This window comes from Artibeus jamaicensis, unplaced genomic scaffold (genome assembly GCF_021234435.1).
Source record: "Artibeus jamaicensis isolate MK-2021 breed Jamaican fruit bat unplaced genomic scaffold, CSHL_Jam_final scaffold_854, whole genome shotgun sequence".
Classification (NCBI taxonomy): domain Eukaryota; kingdom Metazoa; phylum Chordata; class Mammalia; order Chiroptera; family Phyllostomidae; genus Artibeus; species Artibeus jamaicensis.
In genome coordinates this window covers 1,106,117-1,129,016 of record NW_026522058.1, presented here as the reverse complement: position 1 = coordinate 1,129,016, position 22,900 = coordinate 1,106,117, and the positions used below count along the sequence as shown (strand labels likewise).

General features: G+C 42.6%; 1 protein-coding gene across 2 annotated transcripts in view; it reads right to left on the bottom strand.

Moving 5' to 3' along the window:
* Positions 1–10,235: 10,235 nt before the first annotated feature.
* Positions 10,236–22,900, bottom strand: part of TEP1 (telomerase associated protein 1) — a 38,894-nt gene continuing 26,229 nt past the window's right edge. Inside the window, exons 33-55 of one of the 2 annotated variants that reach the window (XM_037128498.2) lie at positions 22,756–22,870; positions 22,052–22,292; positions 21,737–21,860; positions 20,781–20,905; positions 20,560–20,659; positions 20,194–20,349; positions 19,848–20,060; positions 19,450–19,603; positions 19,142–19,354; positions 18,459–18,619; positions 18,112–18,225; positions 17,046–17,153; positions 16,559–16,691; positions 16,393–16,469; positions 16,158–16,290; positions 15,881–16,017; positions 15,597–15,721; positions 14,104–14,253; positions 11,928–12,024; positions 11,210–11,315; positions 10,910–11,103; positions 10,697–10,801; positions 10,236–10,470 (exon numbers count right to left, since the gene is read on the bottom strand). In XM_037128498.2, coding sequence (XP_036984393.2) covers positions 10,348–10,470; positions 10,697–10,801; positions 10,910–11,103; positions 11,210–11,315; positions 11,928–12,024; positions 14,104–14,253; positions 15,597–15,721; positions 15,881–16,017; positions 16,158–16,290; positions 16,393–16,469; positions 16,559–16,691; positions 17,046–17,153; positions 18,112–18,225; positions 18,459–18,619; positions 19,142–19,354; positions 19,450–19,603; positions 19,848–20,060; positions 20,194–20,349; positions 20,560–20,659; positions 20,781–20,905; positions 21,737–21,860; positions 22,052–22,292; positions 22,756–22,870 — 3,204 coding nt within the window. In that variant the 3' untranslated portion in view covers positions 10,236–10,347. The remainder of the gene's footprint in view (positions 10,471–10,696; positions 10,802–10,909; positions 11,104–11,209; positions 11,316–11,927; positions 12,025–14,103; positions 14,254–15,596; positions 15,722–15,880; positions 16,018–16,157; positions 16,291–16,392; positions 16,470–16,558; positions 16,692–17,045; positions 17,154–18,111; positions 18,226–18,458; positions 18,620–19,141; positions 19,355–19,449; positions 19,604–19,847; positions 20,061–20,193; positions 20,350–20,559; positions 20,660–20,780; positions 20,906–21,736; positions 21,861–22,051; positions 22,293–22,755; positions 22,871–22,900) is intronic. The other variant, XM_037128499.2, reaches the window with a different exon arrangement.

Genomic DNA, 22,900 nt, shown 5'->3' with positions numbered 1-22,900 from the left:
GTTTAAAACACTGGTGATCAGGATCCTCACAGAACTGGTTGATTATAGCCACAAATTAGACAAATATATGAAGGCGAAACTAATTGAAATGAATGGAATTGCACAGAACACCAATAGCAATGAAAAGGGAACTGGGACTCAAATCAATGGAGTGGACCAGAAGAAAGCAAATAATGGCCAAATAGAAAAGAGTCAGGAAGCAAGAATTCAAAGAAATGAGGAGAGTCTTAGGAACCTCCAGGACATCTTTAAACACTCCAACATCCGAATTATAGGGGTACCAGAAGGGGGAAAGGCACAGCCACCAGTGGAAAACTTATTTGAACAAATAATAAAGGAGAATTTCCCCAATCTAGCAAAGGAAGTAGACTTCCAGGAAATCCAGGAAGCTCAGAGAGTACCAAAGAAGTTGGACCCAAGAAGAAACACACCAAGGCATATCATAATTATATTAGCCAAAATTAAAATGAAGGAGAGAATCCTAGAAGCAGCAAGAGCTAAGGGGACAGTCACCTACAAAGGAGTCCCCATCAGACTGTCAGTGGATTTCTCAAAAGAGACCTTACAGGCAAGAAGGGGCTGGAAAGAGGTATTCCAAGTCATGAAATCCAAAGACCTACAACCAAGATTGCTCTATCCAGCAAAACTTTCATTTAGAATGGAAGGACAGATAAAGTGCTTCTCAGATAAGATCAAACTGAAGGAGTTCATCATCACGAAGCCCTTATTATATGAAATGTTAAAGGGACTTAATGAAGAAAAAGAAGTTAAAGAAACATGAACAGTGAAAGGACAGCAAACTCACAGTTATTAACAACCACACCTAAAACGAAAGCAAACTAAAAGGACAGCTAGATCAGGAGTGGAAACATAGAAATGAAGATCTCAAGGAGGCTTAGCCACAGGGAAGTGGGAGGAGAAGAAGGGGGGAGAAGGTACAGAAAATAAGTAGCATAGACAGTAGATAGAAAATAGATGGGGGGGCAAGAATAGCATGGGAAATACAGAATCTAAAGGACTTGAGACGCATGGTCATAAACTAAAGGGGGGGTAATGGTGGGGATGGGGGGGTAGGGTGGAGGGGAATGAAAGGGGGAATAGAACAACTGTAACAGCATAATCAATAAAAAAATTATAAACAAAAATTAATTCATTTGCAGGTGTACCTCTTTACACCATGCCCCTCTCCTTTCTTGAAGAGTGAATAAAAACTTTATTCTCTACAAAAAAATTAAAGAATATATAATGGATACACCCTGTAAAAATTACAGATGTACATGTTTATATAAATGATGTCACTATAGCACTGTTATATGCAAAAAGGTCCATAGATAAGGAACTAGTTAAATATATTCATCCACTGAAAGATTACTGCTTTTAAAACTGAGTAGACTACACACTTTTCCAAAAAGTAAAAGAGAAGGAAGTACTTTCTAACTCATTTTATAAGGCTATATAAAACCAAAATCAGGTAAAGATATCACAAGAAAAACAAACTACATACCAATATCTCTCAAAACATAGATACAAAAAAAATATTATCAAGCTTAGACCAGCAACCTATAAAACAGAGTATACACCATGAGCAAATGAGACCCTGGGAGTGCAATGTTGGTTCAACAGGTGAAAATCGACCGATGAAAGACATAACCATCCTATTAGATGCAATAAAACTTTGGGCAAAATCCAACACCCTTTCATGATAAATATTCCACAAACTAAGAATGAAGGGAACTTATTCAACTTAATAAAGGACATCTGTGAAGAACCCACAGCAAGACAAAGCTTTCCCCCTTAAGATCAGGAACAAGACCGAAAATGCCTGTGTTAAATATTTGATTCAACATTTTAGGGAGTTCTAGCCATAGTAATTATATAAGAAGAAGAGAATAAAAAGGCATCCAGATTGAAAAGGAAGAGGTAAAGCTATATATTTTAAGATTATATAATCTAGTATATACAAAAAACCCTAAAGAATACACATACACAAAAATAAACTAGAGGTAATAAGTTCACCAAGGTTGCAGGATACAAAATCAATATAGAAAATTCAATTTTCTGTACATGCAATGAATGATCTGAAAATGAAATTGAGAAAATAATTCCACTTACAGTAGCATCAAAATATAAAAATAATAAGCAATAGATTTAACTAGAGAGGCGTAAAACTGGTACACTTAAAACTATAATACATTGTTGAAAGAAATTTAAGATATAAATAAATGGAAAGACACTGTCCATGGATTAGGAGACTTATTATTCTTATGATAATACTCCCCAAATGAATCTACAGATTCCATGAAATTCCTGTCAAAATTCCAACAGCCTTTTTGCACAAATAGACAAAAAAGCCTAAAATGCATATGGAATTACAAAGGGACATGGAATAGCCAAAACAATCTTGAAAAAGAACAAAGTTGGAAGATTCACACTTCTTGATTTCAAAACTTATTACCAATACTATAGTAATCAAAAGTGTGGTACTAGCATAAAGATGACATATTAACCAATAAAATTGAGAATCCATTTATGCTCTATGCATCTATGATCAACTGATTTTTTTGTCACAAATGGCAAAATTTTATTCCTTTTAATGGCTGAGTAATAATAGTGCATTGCATATATATACCCCATCTTATTTTTTAATAATGATTTTTTTTTTGTTTTTCAAGTACAGTTGTCTCCATTTTCCCCTCCACCCTGCCCATCCCCACCTACCACCCTTGAACCTACCACCTTTGGCTTTGTCCATGTGTCCTTTATATGTGTTTCTTGATGGCACTTCCCCTATTTTCCCCCATTATCCCTCTCTCCATTTCCCTCTGATTACTGTCAGTGTGTTCTTAATTTCAGTGTGTCTGGTTATATTTTGCTTACTTGTTTGTTTTGTTGATTATAGGTAAGATCATATGGTATTTGTCTTTCACCACCTGGCTTATTTTGCTTACACCCCAGCTTCCACCCCAGACTCATCCATGCTGTTGCGAAGGGTAGGAGCTCCTTTTTTCTTTCTGCTGCAGAGTATTTCATTATATAAATGTACTATAGGTTTTTGATTCACTCATTTACGGATGGGTACTTAGGTTGCTTCCAGCATTTGGCTGTTTGAATTGTGCTGCTATGACATTGAGGTGCATAAGTTCCTTTGAATTGATTTTTCAGGATTCTTAGAGTATAATCCCAGCAGCGGAATTGGGTCAAAAGGCAGTTCCATTTTTAGTTTTCTGAGGAAATTTCATACTGTTTTCCACAGTGGCTGCACCAGTCTGCATTCCCACCAACAGTGTACTTGGGTTCACTTTTCTCCACAACTTTGCCAGTACTTAGTTTGTTGATTTGTTTATGACGGCCATTCTGACTAGTGTGAAGTGGTATCTCATTGTGGTTTTAATTTGCATCTCTCTGATGTCTAGTGACACTGAGCATCCTTCTTCGGGCCCTCTGTCTCTGGGCCCTCTGTATGTCCTGGAGAAATGTCTGTTCAGGTCCTTTGTCCATTTTGTAATTGGGTTGTTTGTCTTTCTGGGGTGTAGTCATTTGAGTTTTCATATTTTGGCGATCAAACCCTTGTCTGAGGTGTCCTTTGCAAATATAAATTTCCCATATGGTTGGTTCCCTTTTCATTTCATTGATGCTTTCTTTAGCCATGCAGAAGCTTTTTATTTTGATGAAGTCCCATTTGTTTATTCTTTCCTTTATGTCCCTTGCTCTAGGGGATGTATTGGTGAAAATATTGCTGCATGGAATATCTAAGATTTTCCTGCCTATTTTTTCCTTTAGGACTTTTATGGTGTCACAACTTATATTTAAATTTTTTATCCATGTTGAGTTTATTTTGGTGTATGGTATAAGTTGGTGGTCAAGTTTCATTTTTTTGCATGTAGCTGTCCAGATCTCCCAACACCATGTATTGAAGAAGCTATTTTTACTTAATTCTATGCTTCTGCCCACTTTGTTGAGTATTAATTGACCATAGAGACATAAGTTAATTTCTGGGCTCTCTATTTGGTTCCATTGGTCTACTTGTCTGTTCTTATGCCAGTACTCAACTGTTTTGATTACAATATCCTTGTAATATATACTTTGATATTAGGTATTGTGATCCTTCCTACTTTGTTCTTCTTTCTCAAAATTGCTGCAGCTTTTGAGGGTCATTTATGGTTCCATATAAATTTTTGAAATGTTTGTTCTATATCTGTGAAATATGTAATTGGTATTTTAATAGGAATTGCTTTGACTCTATAAATTGCTTTGGGTAGTATGGACATTTTGATGATGCTAATTCTTGCAGTCCATGAACAGGGTATATGCTTCCATTTATTTGTGTCTTCCTTAATGTCTTTCTTCAGTGTTATGAGGTTTCTGAGTACAAGTCTTTTACTTCCTTGTACAAGTCTTTTACTTCCTTGGTAAGGTTTATTCCTAGGTACTTTATTTTTCTTGTTGTTATAGAAAATGGGATTTTTTCCTGATTTCTGTTTCTGATATTTCATTGTTGGTAAACAAAAATGCCTTCGATTTCTGAATATTGACTTTGTATCCTGCTGTTTGGAGAATCCATAAATAAACCCATGCATCTATGGTCAACTGATTTTCAATAAGGATGCTAGGACTATTAAATGAGGAAAATAATAGTCTTTTCAATAAATGGTGCTTGGATATCCACATGTAAAGTAATCATTTTAGAATACTACCTCACACACTATGCAAAAATTAACTCAAAATGTGTCAAAAACCTAAATACAAGAGCTAAAACTATAAAATTCTTAGAAGGCACATGGAAATCTTCATGATCTTGGATTAGGAAATAGTCTCTGAGATACAATACCAATATCTAAAGCAACCAAAAAAATAATAGATAAATTAGTTTCCATCATAATTTAAAACTGTTGTACACCAAAGACACTCTCCAGAAAGTGAAAAGACAATCTAAGAATGGGAGAAAATACTTGCAAATCATAATCTGATGAGGATCTAGTATCTAGAATATAGAAAGAATTCTTATAATTCAACAATAAAGACAAATAATCCAAATTAAGACCAAATAGAGGATTTGAACAGATATTTTCCCAAAGAAGAAATACAAATGCCAATAAGGACATGAAATGATGCCGAACATAATTAGATATTAGGGAAATGCGAATCAAAATCACAATGAGATACCACCTGACACCCATTAGCAGACCTATAAAAATAAAGGCCAACAATAACAAGTGTTGGTGAAGATGTAGATGAATTAACTCTGGCTGCTGTGGCTCAGTTTGAGCATGATCCAGTAAACTGAAAGGTCACAGGTTCAATTCCCAGTCAGGACACATGCCTAGGATGTGAGTCTAGTCCCTGGTTGGAGCGCATACGAGAAGCAAGCAACTGAGGTTTCTCACATCAATATTTCTCTCCCTCTCCTTTCCTTCTCCTCTAGGCTCAATGAGCATGTCCTCAGGTGAAGATTTAAAAAAATTAAAAAGATGTGGATGAACTACAACCCTCATATATTATAGGAAAATGTAAAATGGTGTGGCTGCTTTGGAGAACAGTTTAGCAGTTCCTCAGGAGAACTGAAAAATGTCTACATGAAAGTTTATAGATGAATACGGATAACAACATTATGTAAAATAGCCAAAAAGTGGAAATAACCAGATAGTTCATCAAATGGATAAACAAAATGTGCTGTATCTATATTATACAATATTACTCAGCCATAAAATGGAATAAAGTACTGACCCATGCTACAACACTGATGAATCTTAAAAACATTATACTAAGTGAAAGAAGCCACACAAAAGGCCACATATCGTATGATTCCCTTTATATGAAATGTCTAAAATAGGCAAATCCTAAGAGGCAAAAAGTAAATTAGTGATTGCCACTGGCTGCAAGAAGAGGTAAGAGGGGAGTGACTAGTAATGGGTCCAATGTTTCTTGTCGGGGTGATGAAAGTGTTCTGCAATTAATGGTACGAGTTGTCCAACATAGGGACATAGTAAAAAAAACACTGAGTTGTGTACTTTAAAAGGGTAAAAATGAATGATACCTAAAATACATACTGAATTTTTGTGATATAAATATATTTTTTTCCTATATAAATACTGGCCCAAAATGTTGCACTGAAATACACATACTATGACTTTTGAGCATTAAAATTTAAAGAGGCTTCTGAAGAGTAACATAGATATCCATAAGTCCATATTAACACAAGCAAATGACTCAATAGATTAAAAAATGGGGAAGGGATAAATATTGCCTTCAGAAGAATTTCAATTAATGGAGAAGGGCTGAGAGAAATAGAAAATCATCATTAGAAAACTACAATAATAAATTGCTGCAGTCAGGATGGGTGGATGAACACTAAAACTAGTTTGTAAAACAGGATATTTGCATAGTCTCAAAAACCTACCTCCAAATGTATGGATTACTTTGGTGATTTTAACATATGACCAAAAACTTTTTGATACCTCTCCCTCCTGGAGTTTTAATCCCCAACCCCCAACCTTGAGTGTGGGCTGGACTTAGCGACTTACTTCTAACAGAGTATAGAAAACATACAGTGAAAAAAAACTGGCAAATATCAACTTAACCTTAAAAGTGATCAAAGTTAATATCAATAGCAATAAGTCATATTGAGATCATTTGCCTCTGATTTGATGGGAGAAGAGCACATCTTCTCTTGTATTCTTGCCTTAAATCCATATTTTTCAGTCTATTCATGAGAAAACAGTAGACAAAGCCAAACTGAGGGACATTCTGAACAGCACTCTTCAAAAGTGTTAAGGTTACGGAAAAACTGAAAAACTCACAGTCAGAGGAGACTAGGAAGACACAACTAAATGCAATGTGGTATTCTAGATTGGACCCTGGAACAAAATAAAGACATTAGGGGAAAAATGGGAAATCCAAACCATGTCTGTAGTTAATAATACTGCACCAATGTTAATTTCTCAGTTTTGATAAATGTAGCATAGTTGGTTCTATAAGGTGTTAACATTTGAGGACACTGGGTGAAGGGTATACAGGAATACTCTGTACTGTGTTTGCAACTCTTTTTTAAATCTAAAAATGATTTTTAAAAAAAGAACGCTGATTGGCATGGCTCTCAGTTGAGCGTCATCTCACAAAGCGAAAGGCTGCTGGTTTGATTCCCCATCAGGGCGCATGTCTGGAGTACAGCCCAGGCCCCAGTTGGGGTACATGTGAGAGGCAACTGATAGATGTTTCTCTTCCTCTCTTTTTTTCTTCCCTTCTTCTCTTTCTATAAATAAATAAATAAAGTCTTAAAAAAGAAAAAATAATATAGGGCCATTCTATTGGAAAAGCATCAACACAGACAGGTTCTTTTGGGGGTATAACTGTATCTGCTTCCTGGTTCTTCTTCCAGATATAAGGTTGAAATTGATGATACTTTTCTTTGACATTAGGTAGAGCATGTGACATGGTTTGCTATTTTATTTCCGGGTAGAAGATTTAGAGCCAGTTTTGGGTTTTTTTTGTTGGGGGGGAGGAGGGCGGCGGGGGGGGGGGGGTACCACATTTCCTCTTTCTTGCCTTTGCAGTCACTGAAGCACAGATCTCTTAAGTGTAAGCTAAGTGGAGCACAGCCCCCTCACTGACCCTCACTGGGAAAATGGCAAGAGTAAGAAACAAGTCTTTGCTACTTCGAGATTCTAGGGTTGTCACCATTGCATAACTTCAATATCCTAGTGAGGTTACTGTACTGGAGAGAATGACCGATTAGGTATCTGAAATAATATCAGATAGATATATATAAAAACTGAATAATTCAGTGAAGATTTCATCTGACCAAAAAAAATATAGACCAATAAGCAATACATTTTTGAGGAAGAATAACAAGGTGACACACTATTGGATTAATAAAAGAACAAAGTAGCACTTACTGAACATGTACTATTGTAAGTCTCAGCTACTGTTCTAAGTGTTTTACACATCTTAACTCATTTAATCTTCACAATATCCCCACGAAATAGGCACCATCATTACCCCTGTTTTACTAATGGGAAAGGGAAGCATGGATTCAGATAGTTTTGCTCTAGGTTGGTGCTAAAATCCCCTTTATTACCCTGTCTCTCTAGAGTACTGCTTCTCAAAGCATCTGTGTTGTTGAAGGACCAGTCGTTTTCTTTATTTTAATTTCTGATCTGTCAGGAACCAATACTTTTGCAAAATATAATTAAAATGGGTTTCTAGGAAAATGAAATAAAAATCATATAAAATACAAGCCTCAATTTTTATTAAATTTGACAGATACAAGATTACTTTTCAAATTCCTTTAAGTTTCTAAATACCTATTCACAACTTCTACACTTTCTCATTGTGAATGATTAATAATTTGTGGACTGGCACTAGACCAAAAACCAAATTTTGAGTAGCTCTGCTCTAGATTTCAAAAACGGATTGTGCATGGATGTGTAAAAACATATGTATAAAAATTTGGCACATGAGAAACATGGCTTGTGGATGGGTAGAAGAAGACTGTTACAATGGCCTATGACTCTACCATCTGGTGACTATAATTGTGGAACTCATCCAGGCACTGGGAGACACTGAAATTCTCTTTGATGATAAGAACTCACAAGATACTTAATATAAAACCTAGAGTCTCTTCCCTATATTTGTGACCCTTCCCTTCATCTTTCTTGTGTACATACTTACTTTTTACTAGAGTCCTTCCTTATCTTCACTCACAGCGACCACACTACAGCCTCACTCTACATCTCCAAGATGAGAAAGGCAGAAAAGAACCTTCAAATGGAACCAGACAACAAGGCTGAGAGTACTGAGCAAGTTAGCGTTTGCTTAGTTTTTTCCATCTCCATTTCTCCAGCCTCAGCTGGGGTGTTTATATTTATAGAGTTTTTGAGCATGGGAGGCGGACATCTAGGGCTTCTTCCTGTCCTTGGCCCATGCTTTCAGGGGAACAAAAGGCAAAAGACCCAAACCAGTGACCTTTAGGATGATGCCATGCATGGTTCTCTGTAGCATGTCTGGGTAGGATTATGAATCACGAATTTCAAATTACCTCACCTTAGACTTTTAGTCACAAGATACTTGTAGAGGAGGTGGTCTAGAAGGTATATTCACCTGAATGAGGCACATGAGAAAAGACAGGAGCATGACCTATGACTAAGACTTATCAGCTGACGAGGTTCCTTATGTCTATTCTTTGGGTGGGGGAGACAGGAGGCAGTGGTACAAATAAGATAAGGTCCCTCAGGTGATTTCTCCATGTAAAATCTGGATTCAGGGTGAAGTAAGAACAAAATTCTCACCCTCAACTCCCCAAATCCTCCAAACTAATTTCTAGAGCTGAGTGCAGTGGTATTTCTCTGAGAGAACCACCAATTCAGGACAACATCCTGTAATAGCCCTGGCTTATCAAATTCAAGTGCCTGAATTCTTGGACACAGAAGACCCTTAACTCTTTTTTAACCCTTAGAAAGAAAGGGCCTCAGATAACTTCCTCTCCCATACAATAGAATTACAGGGAAATAAGAAGGTTCTAGAACTTTTACTTAAGAGGATCAAAGTCTATGAAAAGTCTGAGTAAAAGCCTTCTACCTTTCAACTGGTTTTAACTTTTGTGAACTTTCATTTGAAAGAGATACACTTAAAAAAATTTTTAATTGATACACTTCTGTGATCTCTTCCAAGAATGCAAATTATACTATACTGACTCTATACTATACTATACTACACTATACTATACTATACTATACTATACTATACTATACTATACTGACTCATGCTCACATGCCAAGTGGCAGCTGCTGCTCTGTCAGAGGTGAAAGTAAGTCTGCTTTCAGTGCTCCTCTGGGCAGTTAGTTCTGAGTAATGGGACAGTGTCTCAAAGAGAAACCTAGTGTTTTCCTACTTCTATCCCAGTTCTTTCTATAGGTCCTGACTGGCAGCACTACTGACTACTCTCCCTTCCTTTATCCCTTCTTGACCAAGTAAGAGGTCTCCAGTTCTCCATTCAAATTCAGTGCTGGCCAACATCACTGTCATTCTTCCTTGTGGCAGGAGTGGTATCTTTGACTCCTAGGCCCAGCAAATGACACAAGAATTTTAAAACCCAGTGTCAAAGAATATCTACTGAAGATCTGGTTCACTTTCTTGCAGTTCTAGTAAAAATTAATGTTAAATCAGAAAAAAGAACCTTATAACATCCATTTTCTTCTCTCTTGGTCCAAATCCACATAAGTACACAGGCAGGACTACACTTGAGATTTCTCGACACTTTATTTCTATAATTTTATCAAGAAGTCACCACTGATATCTTTAGGCTTGCACCTCTAGCACAAACAGTATCTTTGGCCTGAGGAGTGTGCACCTTCATTCCCAGGACAGAAAGTACACATTGCCCAGTGTGTCTCCCACTGCAAGCTGCAGGGTAGAGTTGGGCCCCAGCCAAGGTTCCAGGCAGCTCACAGCCCCTTCACACTGGAACAGGCCCAGCTACAATGGAGACAAAAAAACAGGGGTCTCCTTACTAACTTGTTTTTCTCTCACATTAATGCCTTTTATTTGGAACAGGTTAGTCACGCATTATTTCAAGGACAGAAGAAAACAGAATTTTGATCTTTTAAAATTTCTTATCCCAAGCTTGCTCTCTATGACACCCCTTCAGCTCTCCTTGCACCCATGCGCACACACACACACACACACACACACACACACTTACCAGTTGCATACTGGGCCTCTCCCACAGCTTCACATCTCTGTCTTTTGAAGCCGTCACCAGCAACTCTGGCAGCACATGGAGGGCTGTGACAGAGCCCAAGTGAACCTCAGAAAGGAAAGATAAGAGTGTGGTGGGTGCTCTTTAGTGGAGAAAGCATCAGGGTCAGACCTAGAGCCTCTTCCCTTACCTTTGTGACCCTTCCCTCAAACTCACCTTTCTACACTGCCGTGTCTTTAGCTGTAGGGTTGTTGGCCAGCCATGCACACATGAGTCTGCTTCTGAAGTTTGGGTTTTAGGCATTTGTACTGTTTTTTGCCAGATATTACCTGTGGTCCATTCTCCATCAAGGGTGCATTTGGCTAGGTTCCAGAGCATCCCATCAGAGCTGGCACACACAAATGAGGATTCTGCCATTTCAAGGGCAGAGTCAGAGCCAGGTCTCAGGCTTTGAAGCATCCACCATCCTCCCCTAAGCCATCTCTGGATTCCTTGGGTCCTCCCACCTCCACTCACCAGATTCAGGTTTGGCCTGAGTTACTGATATTAAGGTTCCACTAGGATTCTCTAAGTTCAGAGCAAAGTTCAGGTGCTCTTCAAACTCTCCAGATTCTTTTTGCTTCTGTGAAAGGGAAGATCATTTTGTTTAGCCTATTCATATCACTTAACCCTCCCAGACAATAGCAACTCTTTTCTAGAATGGCCAGGATTTTTCTTTTTCAACTGTAACACAGATATGTAAAGTAAAATGTGTATCTCCATAAATTTTTACACATGTATTCATCCATGCAATCATTGCCCAGATCAAGATATAGAACATTTCCATCACCCTGGAAAATTACTTTTGCTTCTTCTTAAACTTTATTTCAATGAAATCATGTCATGTGCACTCTCACTTCTTTTGCCTAACAGAATGTCTTTGAGATGTGTTTGTATTGCTCCAGACACGAATACAGTAGTAAGACAAGAGTACAAAAATGTAATTGAGAAAACACCTAGATTTACAGTTTCCCATAATTTTCTTTAACACTAGAATTCTTTTTTGTATTAATGAAATCTTAGAGGGAAACCCTATATATAATACTCTTAATTATAACTGCTCCAGCTGAAGGAAGAGAAGGGGATTTGGAACCAACTGCCTTGCCCTTTCTTTTATCTTCCATAATTTCCCCAAGGTTTTAAAACATTGTTCTGGACAGATGCTTATTTTAATACACACCCAAACAGGACTTACTAAGACAAAAAGACATCCAGGGGCCATTGGCTGCAGGGCAAACACACCGTAGTCTTGATGGGTGGACAACATCATAGGAGAGTGTGTGCATGTCTTCCTGGTTTATAAGAAGGAAAGACACTTTAGAGGACTTCCAGCCAAAATGGAGGCATGGAAGAAACATTTCACTTCATCACACAACCAAAAGAAGAACAACAAATTTAAAAACAAAAAACAACTAGAACTGCCAGAAATATCAAACCATGTGGAAGTCCAACAACCAAGGAGTTAAAGAAGAAACATCCATCCAGACTGGTAGGAGGCAGCCAGAGCTGAGGAGACATGTGGCAAAGCATCAGCTGGAGGACCAGGTGGTCCCACATTTGTGTGCAGATAAACTGGGAGGAACAACTAGGGAGCAACACAGACACACAACCCAGAGTTCCAGCATGGGGAAATAAAGCCTCAAAACCTCTGGCTATAATAACCTGTGGGGATTGTGGCAACCGGAAAAATGCCCAGTCTCACAGAAGAGACCACTGGAGGGACCCACAGGGTCCTAGAATGTACACAAGCCCACCCAACCAGGAATCAGCACCAGAAAGGCCCAATTTGCTTGTGGGTAGTGGAGGAAATGACAGAAAGTAGAAAAAGAGCCAAGCAAGCTGGCAAGTGGCATTGTCCCCTCTATGACTCCTCCCCCACAGACAGCACCACAATGCAGCAATGAGGGTTGCCCCACCTGCTTAATACCTAAGGCAAAACACCTTCTAATGCAACAGGTGCTCAGAGACAAAGAAAGATGGCCCAAATAAAAGAACAGATAAAGCTCCAGTAAAAAATATAATCAAGTGATGAAGAGATAGCCAGCCTATCAGATGCAGGGTTCAAAGCACTGGTAATCAGGATGCTCACAGAAATGGTTGAGTACATATGCAAAATAAAGGAAGAAATGAAGGCTATACAAAGTGAAATAAATAAAAATATACAGGAACCAACAGTAAAGGAAAGGAAACCAGGACTCTAATCAATGATTTGGAGCAGAATGAAGAAATAAACATTCAACCAGAACAGAATGAAGAAAAAAGAATTAAAAAAAAATGAGGAGAAGTTTAGAAATCTCTGGGACAACTTTAAACATTCCAACATCTGAATCATAGGAGTGCCAGAAGGAGAAGAGGAAGAGCAAGAAATTGAAAACTTATTTGAAAACATAATGAAGGAAAACTTCTCCACACTGGTGAAGGAAATAGCCATACAAGTTCAGGAAGCTCAGAGAGTCCCAGAGAAGTTGGACCCAAGGAAGCACACACAAAGGCACATCATAATTACATTACCTGAGATTAAAGAGAAGGAGCGAATCTTGAAAACAGCAAGAGGAAAGGAGTTACCTACACAGCAGTTCCTATAAGACTATCAGCTGATTTCTCAAAAGAAACCTTGCAGGCAAGAAGGGGCTGGAAAGAAGTATTCAAAGTCATGAAAGGCAAGGACCTATGTCCAAGATTACTCTATTCAGCATAGCTACAATTTAGAATGGAAGGGCAGATAAAGTGCTTCCCAGATAAGGTCAAGTTAAAGGAGTTCATCATTACCAACCTCTTATTACATGAAATGTTAAAGGGACTTATCTTAGAAATAGAAGATAAAAAACTATGAAAAATAAAATAACAACAAACTCACAACTATTAGCAACTGAAACTAAAAAACAAAAACTAAGCAAACAACTAGAACAGGAACAAAATCACAGAAATGGAGATCACATGGAGAGTTATTAGTGGGAAGGGATGGGGGAGAATGGGGCATATTAGTGGGAGAAAGGGATGGGGGAGAAACATACACAGGGCATAAGAAGCATAAATGGTAGGTACAAAATAGACAGAGGGAGGTTAAGAATAGTGTAAGAAATGGAGAAGCCAAAGAACTTATATGTATGACCCATGAACATGAACTAAGTGTGGTATTGCTAGTAGGAGGTGGAGTTCAGGGTGGAGAGGAATAACGGGGAAAAATGGGACAATTATAATAGCATAATCAATAAAATATACTAAAAAAAAAGAAGGAAAGAAGCTGAACCCAAGAACACTTCTCTGTAGACCCCAGTGTTAGTTTTCCATCAGACCCAACCTCAGGGTAACCGCTAACCACCCTCTTCCTCTTTGTCCAGCCTGAGAGGAAACCACATGTTGGATCTTACCAGATTTCAGAGGGAGCATCCCCTGGCTTCAACTGCAGTAACTGCAAATCTGCATTGGCCAATATGAGTGAATGACCATCAGGGGCCCGGCCCACACCTGTCAGGAACCCCAAGTCCTCCTGCAGAACTCGGTTCAGGTGAAGACTGTACCTCAAAAAAAGGCACATGGGCAGAGAAAGAGCCTACTTTAGTCCACCTCTCTCAGGCCCCTCAGGCCCCCATAAACTCCTCAGGAATGAAGAAACAAAATGTATTATCTTACCTACAAATCTTACCTGTTTCTTCTTCTGATTTTCTTATACCAGTATTCATCATCCTCATCCCTTTATTTGCTCAAACTAGGAATCTCTAACATTCTTGTCTTTTCCTTCCCTCCTGACCTCCAACTGATTAAAAACCACTGTGGATCCTATTTACAACACATGCCTAAATCTGTATCTCTCCTCATCCCCACTGTCCAGATTAGGGCCCACATTATGCTTTCCCTGACTACAGCAACAGCTATAAAAGTGGTCTCCCTACCTTTAGTATCTTTCTACTACTACCCATCCTCCTACGGCCACCCAAGTTTTCTTTCTAAAATTCAGATCAATATTCTACTCAAAATTCTTAGCACTGTTCCCTCTACAGCCTGGCACCTGTTGATCTTTTCAATCTAATTCCCCACCCCCTCCTCCCACTAAGAACCCAAAGAAATGGTTATATGTACTGAAAATACATCATGCATTCTCATGCCTTTGTGCCCTTTGTTAATGCTGCTTCTGCTTCCTACAACTCATTCCCTTCTGTTACTGGTCCAAAAAACTCCTACTCATCTTTTAATCCCAACCTCAAATAGCAACTCTTTGGAAAACTAAATGTCTCCCTTGCTAGTGTGGCTCAATGAATTGAGTGTCAGCCTGAGAACCAAAGGGTCACTGGTATGATTCTCAGTAAGAGCACATGTCTGGGTTGCGGGCCAGGTCCCTGGTAGGGGGGGTGCGTGGGAGGCAACCACATATTGATGTTTCTCTCCCTCTCTCCCTTCCTCCCCCTCTGTCTAAAAACAAATAAATAAAATCTTTAAAAAAATTAAACTTATCAAGTTCTGTAGCTCCAAAATATATGTATATATATTTTTATATATACATATATACACATATGTACATATATGTGTGTGTATATATATATATGTATATATATTTATTGTAGCACTAGTCACTCTGAATATTGTTGACAGTTTACTTATATGCACCCTCCTCTACTGTGAGCTTCCTTAATTAACAAATTAAGTTCACCCTGCCTGGCCCAGAGTTTAGCATAAAGTGGGCACTTGATAATTATTATTTAAATTGAGACAAGAGGCAGAAAACAGTTTCCCGGGGACTTTTTTCTGCCTAATAACTAACATGCTATTGACCTAGTTCATAAGTATAGGTGCAATGATTTTAGTAAAATCCTGGGTGTAGAGAGACTACCGTTCTTATCACATTAACTCAGTTGCTTCATTTTACCTGCAATTTCTGGATATCGAACCCTTCTGCAGTTCCACTTGCCATTCGCTGACCTTTTCATTAGCACTGACAACCACCAAGGTGTTCACCGAGGACCAGATTAGAGCATTGATGCAGCCTGGAGCCTTGTATATACAACAAGTTCATTTCAGTATTTCTGAGAAGCCAGGATTAAGCCACTTTCCTCTTCCAGGCATCCATGCAACCTCCAACCCAGGTATGTACCATTAAATACATAACTGGGGCAGAATTTGCAGACAAGATCTGAGGTTGCCCCGGCTCACCTGTACTGTGGCCACTGCCTTAGCTTCCTGCCATAAGGTCAGTTCCCCGGCTTGATTCCCAGACACTGCCACAGAACCGTCTGGAGCCCAGGCCACAGCAGTGATGGCTGCAGGACTCCTGGGTGTATTTGTCTCATCTGGAGAAAAGAGAAGTGATATTCATTAGGAGCTGGACCACTGTTGGGATGCAAGAGGGGATATCAGGCTACCCCTGACCTTCTTAGTCCCAATTATACAACCCTTCTTCATACTTTACCTCCCTCCATGCCTCACTCACCTGCTTCCTTAGGTACCTGCCAGAGCCGTATGGAGTCATCCTCCGAGATGGTCAGCAAGAGGCCTGAGGCCTCTGAAACAGCAGCTGAGCTGATTGGGCCACTGTGTCCCAGGAGGGTGTGAGTTTGAAACACCTAGGAAGAAAGAATGGAGAAGGGTCAACAGGGGGTTGAAACACAGGGTATCCCACTATACCTTTTCCACCTCTGCTACCCCAGTCCTTTCAGGAAACTCACCAAGAGTGGATGCCACAACCGTGTGGCCCCATCCAGTCCAACAGTCAGCACCAGAAGCTCTGACCCAGCCTGGCCAGCTGATAAGACACAGAAAATAAGCGAGAAGGGGAGAAGCAGAAGCAAAGGGAAGAGGCAGCGGGGAAGGGATACAGCTGATTCTTATCACCTGCGCGGGGCTCCAGGGCAGCTGCACAATGGCTGATGGGTCCTGAGTGAGCAGGGATGCTGGTCAGCTCCACACCCTGATGGTTCCACACTTTCAAGGTTCCATCCCGGCCCACGGACACCACGTGTTCTTCCTGCCCCAGAGCAGAGTCACACTAAGCAAGACATGGGAAGTATGCCTCCTACCACAGAGGTGTGGGCTGAGCATTAGAGGCTTAGATGATGTTAAAGATTGAGGAGAACCGAAGACTTAAAGCCGGGGGGCTCAGGGCTGCAATCCTCCCACTAGGTCACAACTCTAAGATGCTGTGTTTTCATGCTTGCCCTCACACCAACCATCAGCCTCAACACCCTAACCTTGCTCTAATCCAGGACCGAGAACCTTAATCTTTATGCTTCCTTGCCTTTGGGATTCTATACCCAATGCCTCCAGTCCCCCAGATCACCCTTTCCTGAGACCCCCAGTGAACTCTGTATTGCCTTCTCACCACAGCCACTATGGCGCTCACAGCACTCTGATGACCCAGGAACTGACCAAGCTGCTGTCCCAACTCTGGATCCCACAGCCCCACAGAGCCATCACTGGAGCAGGAGACCTGTGGAGTCAGAGGTCAGATGAGTGGGATTATCAGTATCCTTCCAGCATTTTTGTCTGCTTATAATGGAAGGCAATACATCTTGTGACTAAGAGCATGGGCTGTCAGGGGTTCAAATCCTAGCTCCATCATTCATTTCTTTGTGATCTGGGGCAAGTTCATCTCTCTCAGCTTTAGGTTTCTCATCTATTCAACCAGGATAATGACAGTGCACCTATCTGACATGGTTGCTGTGGGGCTGGTGCCACTATAGATAAATGATCTAGCACAGCTGCCTGGAATACAATGAGCAATGAATAAATAGTAGCTATTGCCCTTGTTATTAACATGGTATCAGTCAACAAACCCAGACAAAGGCTGAAATGTCTGCAATGCTAAGGAAAGCTCTGGCTGCCTAAACAGCAGGGAGAGGACAAACTCTGGCAAGTCTATTCAACTTACTCTCACTCCTTTCTCATCTCTTCTTGAGAACAACATGGGGACTGTCCATTGGACAACTAGCCTTCATCAACCTCAAGTGTGTAATGTTAGATTCATTTTTTGTCTTCAAACAAAGAAATAACAGTAGTGCCCTTTACTGCAGGGACAGGGCATCCTAAGCCCTTGGGAGACAGTTTTGTGTTCTTGTCAAGAGTATGACCTTTCTTATCAAATAGTTTACTGGCTCAGCTTTATCACTTACGGGGCCATGGAAATGGTCTTTAATCTATCTGAATTGAATGTACTTGTAGATGAAGCACAGTTAAGAGTAGTATCTACTTTACGTACGGGGCATTTTAAAGATTAAATGACACAACATACGTAAAGAGACAATGCCTGGCACACACTGACTGTTAGCTACTACCATTAATGTCAGCTATTGCCACTATAAATGGGTGTCAGAAAACCATCAGATGGGAGGTGCTGTCCTCCCCCAGGAACCCGCCTGAGCTTTGCACCACCCCTTCTCTTCACTCACCAGTAGGTTGTCTTTGGTCCAGGCACAGCCCGTGACCCAGTCACGGTGACAGGCAGGGAAGGAGCAAATCAAAACAGGGGCTGTGGGTGTCCTCACATCCCAGCAGAGGAGACTCTGGATAGTTCCCAAAAGATGGGGGAGTCAGGACCATCAGAGGGAGGCAGGAACACCAAGGTCGTTACAGAAAGAAAGTTTCAAGGAAAGAGGGAGTTTCAAGAAAGGGAGGGTGGGCATATCAAAAGGCTCAGAAAAGCAAAAGGAATTGGGCTGTTGAGGAATCCGGGAACCAGAGGGGCTTGGGACCCAGGGAGAGCAGGGCCTGGGGGTTGCATCCTTCTGCAGCTTACCCGATCCCTGCCCCCAGTGGCCAGGCTGCCTCCATCAGTACTGAAGCTACAGCAGTTTACAGGACCCGTATGTCCCTGGAGTTCAGTGCCACAGGGAAAGTCTTCTGCCTTTTGTGGCAGTGTCAGCAACTGCCTTGGCCACAGCCGCACTGTGAAATCCTCTGCATTGAAAAAGAGGAAGCAAGACAGGCCTTGAAGCCAAAGACAAAAGCAATCAAGGAGGCTGAGGACTGAGGATATGTCTACAGGCACATCTCCAAGGGAGGGTAGCAATGAGTCACAGGCTGCACAGAGGCTCTGGACAAGGGTCAGCCATCATCTGAGTCACAGGACAGGATGGCAGGCACTCCCAGCGCTGGCTCTGCAGCTGTCCCTCTCCAGCTCCTACCGCATGTCCAGACCTTCCTCTGCCTGGAGAGGCCTGAGGCCACTCTGCATTTTCACTTCCACATTTCTCTCACCTCTTGAGGGAAACCCATCCCTTAACACAGGAAAGTCTCCCACTGAGAAGAAACTCAAAGGACCACAAAAATTACAAAGAGGTCCCAGAATCAGGGCTAGGGAATAAGAAGAAAGAGTCTAGACTGATTGCACAAGATAAATGCATTTAAAAGGACTTTGAAAGTGGTAAAAAAAAATTTTTTTTGAGTGTGTATTTTCAATGATTCATGTCCCAGCAGTACCTGAGGCAGAAGCCAAGAGATCCTGGGAGGTAGCCAGTCCCAGCACAGGCTTCTGGTATCTGGACAGGAGCCAGAGGGACTGAAGGGCGCTCTCCTTGAGTGCCCAGCCCTGCAGGGACCCATCTTCGGCACCACTCGCCAACACCTTAGAGCTTAGCCAGGCCAGTGCGGACACTGCCACATCTAGGGCTTGACACTGAGTCCCCTGGGAACCTAGAAAATGAGAGAAAACAACAGAGAGACAGACACTTGGAAAGGCAGGGCCTCTTTCCAAAGGTTCAAACACCCCATCCTTTCCCCCTTTGTACCTGAAGATATTTTGTAGACCTTGATGCCATCGGCTCGGTAACCGACAGCCACATGCTCACCATCTGGGCTGAGAGCCACGGAGAGGGCAGGAGAGAGAGAAAGGGAACCTAGGCACCCCCTGGGCCGACCCAGAGACCCGGACCACACCTGAACCTGAGGGACAATAAAAGGGCCTAAAGATACCCCACTTTCACCCAAGGTACAGCCACCCTGTTAAAGACCTCCCTCCAGACACTCTTAGAGATGTCTGTGTGCTCACCCATACCCTTCTTCCTGAAGCTCACACCGGCCAAACTATCTCCAAAGTTCCCTCAACAACGGCCCACCCCCACCCAAATATTCACTGCCTTTGCTACTCCCTCACCATAACCCACCACCAGTTCCCCTGCGACCTGACCTTGCCATCCTCTCCGGCAGTCAGTAACTGGCACCCGGCACGCAGAAAAAGGGCAGAAGCCACAAAGCCATGATGGGCAGGGAAGGCAGCGAGCCGTGCCCCCTTCTGCCAAGCCCACAGCTCCACCGTCCCGTCCAGCCGGCCCACAGCCACAACCCGCCCAGGCACATTGAAAGCCAAGGTGCGGACAGCAGCTCCAGGAGCTCCCAGTTCCTACCCAGGGAAATAGAAAAGGAAATGTCAGGGCCTGCTCTCAACACATCCCACAGTGGCACAGAACATGAATGTCCATCAGTCCCCGCCTTTCACTGCTACCCTTCCATGCACCTCCCCCAGGACCTCTCACCTTGGTGACTTTGAGTCCGTCCACATGCAAGAAGCTGACGCTGCCAGCCCAGCTACCTATGGCTATTACCTGCCCCTCTGGGTGAAAAGCAACACAATTCATGGGCTTAGGAGAGGTGTGCTGGAAGGCCAGCTGCCCGCGAACTGTGTCCCACAGCTGGAGGAAAAAAGAAGAGGAATCAGGTGCTGAAGACAGGTTCCTGGGCTCCTCAGTCCCACGGCTCCAGGGACCACCTTATCCAGTCCCCTGCCCCCAGCATGTAAGGTCTCCCCAGGCCTAGCAGTCAGCAGCCTCTGCCACAATGACAGAACAACCTCCCAGGCCAACTCTGTGCTTGACAGCAACTGTGACTTCCACAGTCATTACCTTCAGGCATCCCCCTAGGCACACAGTGGCCAGCAGCCGGTGGTCTGGGCTCAGGCAGCAGCCAGTGATTTGGTACTGGTGAGCCTTGGTGTGGAGCACCCTATCCCAGAGACACAGTTAGGCCCTGGGCCCTCTGGCCACAGGCTTCCCCTCCTTCCCCTCTCCCTGGGTTTCCCACAAACAGGAAAGGCCCTCACTCCAAGACATGGAAGGCCCCTTACCGACAACCATGCTGCAGGTCCCAGAGCTCGAGGAGCCCATCAAAGGCAGTAAGGAAGAGGGCAGTGTCCGAAAGGAACGAACAAGAAGAGACCCCATCGCAGCCACTCACCAAAGACTTCTCCTCCTGTGATAGTGACCCGGACAGCACACTCAAAACATTCCCTTGACCTTGCTGTGTCCAGCCACTCCTAGCCCCAATCCAATGCGAGGCCATGGCAAGAAGGGCTGGAATCCCTGGCTCTCTGCATTCTCTACATAAGTCTTAAGGTGTGGCTCTCTGGCCCCACATTAGGAACATCTGTTAAAAGTCCAAAGCTTTGGGTCCCTCTCCAGACCTAGGCCAAGCTCAGGTCTAAGAGGGGGCTTGGGATCCCAGTGGGGCCATACCTTGTCCTCCACTCCAAATGTCGTACATATCCCCCAATCACAGAAGACTTTGAGGGGTCTGAGTAGGGAATGAGGTTACATGTATGCATATATATGGGAGGCATGATATGGGTAGAAAAATGAGAGACCCACATTCCCAGCAATTTATAGGAAACCTTCTCCCCCCATGTCTTTGCTCAGGCTCCTCCTCACACTGGAAGGCCCTTCTCTGTCCTATCTTCAATGGTCACTGTACAACTCAGCTCGGATCTGTGAGACGCAGCTATGTTTCGGTTCCATTTCACCTGCTATGTCTCTTCTTTCAACAAAACTAACCACTTGGCAGGCAAAGACAACGTCCTAAGCCCCGAGTTCCCTGAAATGCTTAAAAACAATGCTTGGAATGGAAGGTATGTGGCAAATATTTGCTGTGTGATTCCTTTTTGGCCAAGTCCTTTTGCTCTGATGTGAGGGAAGTAAATAGGCTGAATCAAACACAATGACAGCAGGTGGGCTTGGCTTGTCTAGGGCCTCAGGGCAGGCCGTGAGGCTTTTCTGAAGCTAAAGTGCCCCACCTTGAGTGTCATACCTGCCAGGTTCTCAGGTCCAGCAGGTACACTGTTCCACTGGCAGTGCCCACAGCGGCTCTTTGCCCACTGGGGGAGAAGGCCACAGCTGTGGGGGATGAGGAAACTGCCAGGGACAGGCTGGAGCTAGAGACAGAGCAGGGAGAAAGGGAGGAAATGAGGAATGAGGGAAAGGAAGCAAACGAGAATTCATTTCTGCATTTCTAGGCCCGAATCCCCCTCTCCACGATCTGATCTCTCCTTTATTCTCCAGTTTCAGAAAGGGCTGCAGCTTGCTCTTTAGTGGGTGTACCAGGGTCTGGGATTACGGATCTTACCTTTGCTGGCCCCCCATGGTGTGGGGTTTATTTAGCCATTGTAGCATGCGCTGGAGGTGCCACCGCTGGGACAGCTGGGGGGCCTGGTGGCAAAGAGGCGAGTCTGGAGGTTGGTTGGCTGCCTGCTGGAGCAGGAGCAGGGGGTACAGACCCAGGACGGAAGCCTGTTGCTTCAGGAAGGTATGAAATACAGCAACGTCAGCCTCGGGAAGCTTTTGTTCCTCTTCAGGGACTGAGGAAGCTAGGAACAGATGCAGAGGGTCAATGGGAAGCCAGCCTGGACCCCCACAACCCTCAACACCAAATACAATTACACGTGTATCTGAAATGGTAAGTCTCGTAAGGATGGCCCTCTGGGGCACCAGGAACATCTATTAAAAGTTCAAACCTCTGGTCCCCACTCTATACCTTAGGTAGCCACAATCTGTGGACCTGGAGCTCTTCAATTTGAACAAGTTTCCCAGGAAATTTTAAGCCCATGAAACAAAGTTTGAGTTTTTTTTCATCTAAGAGATTTAGGCAAAAGATCTCCTGAGACTCACTGTCTGAGCATCTTCTCGGCATTTCCCACTTGGAATGGAAATTGGATTGTTCTTTCCATTGCACCTCCCTCTGAGCAGGCTCCCCCCGCCCCCCACCACCACCACAGACACACCCAGGGACTCCATATCTCAAAGAAGAAACCACAGAGTAGCTCATCTCACCGTAGAGGGCATGGGCTTCCAGAAGCTGAGAGATCAGACCCAGCTCCAGGTGTGCAGCCACCACATGGAGACTGGTGAGGAACTTTGCAAGAAGGCCGCGGTTCCCACTCTGGAGCTGAGAGGTCCAGAGTGGATTCATTAGGGA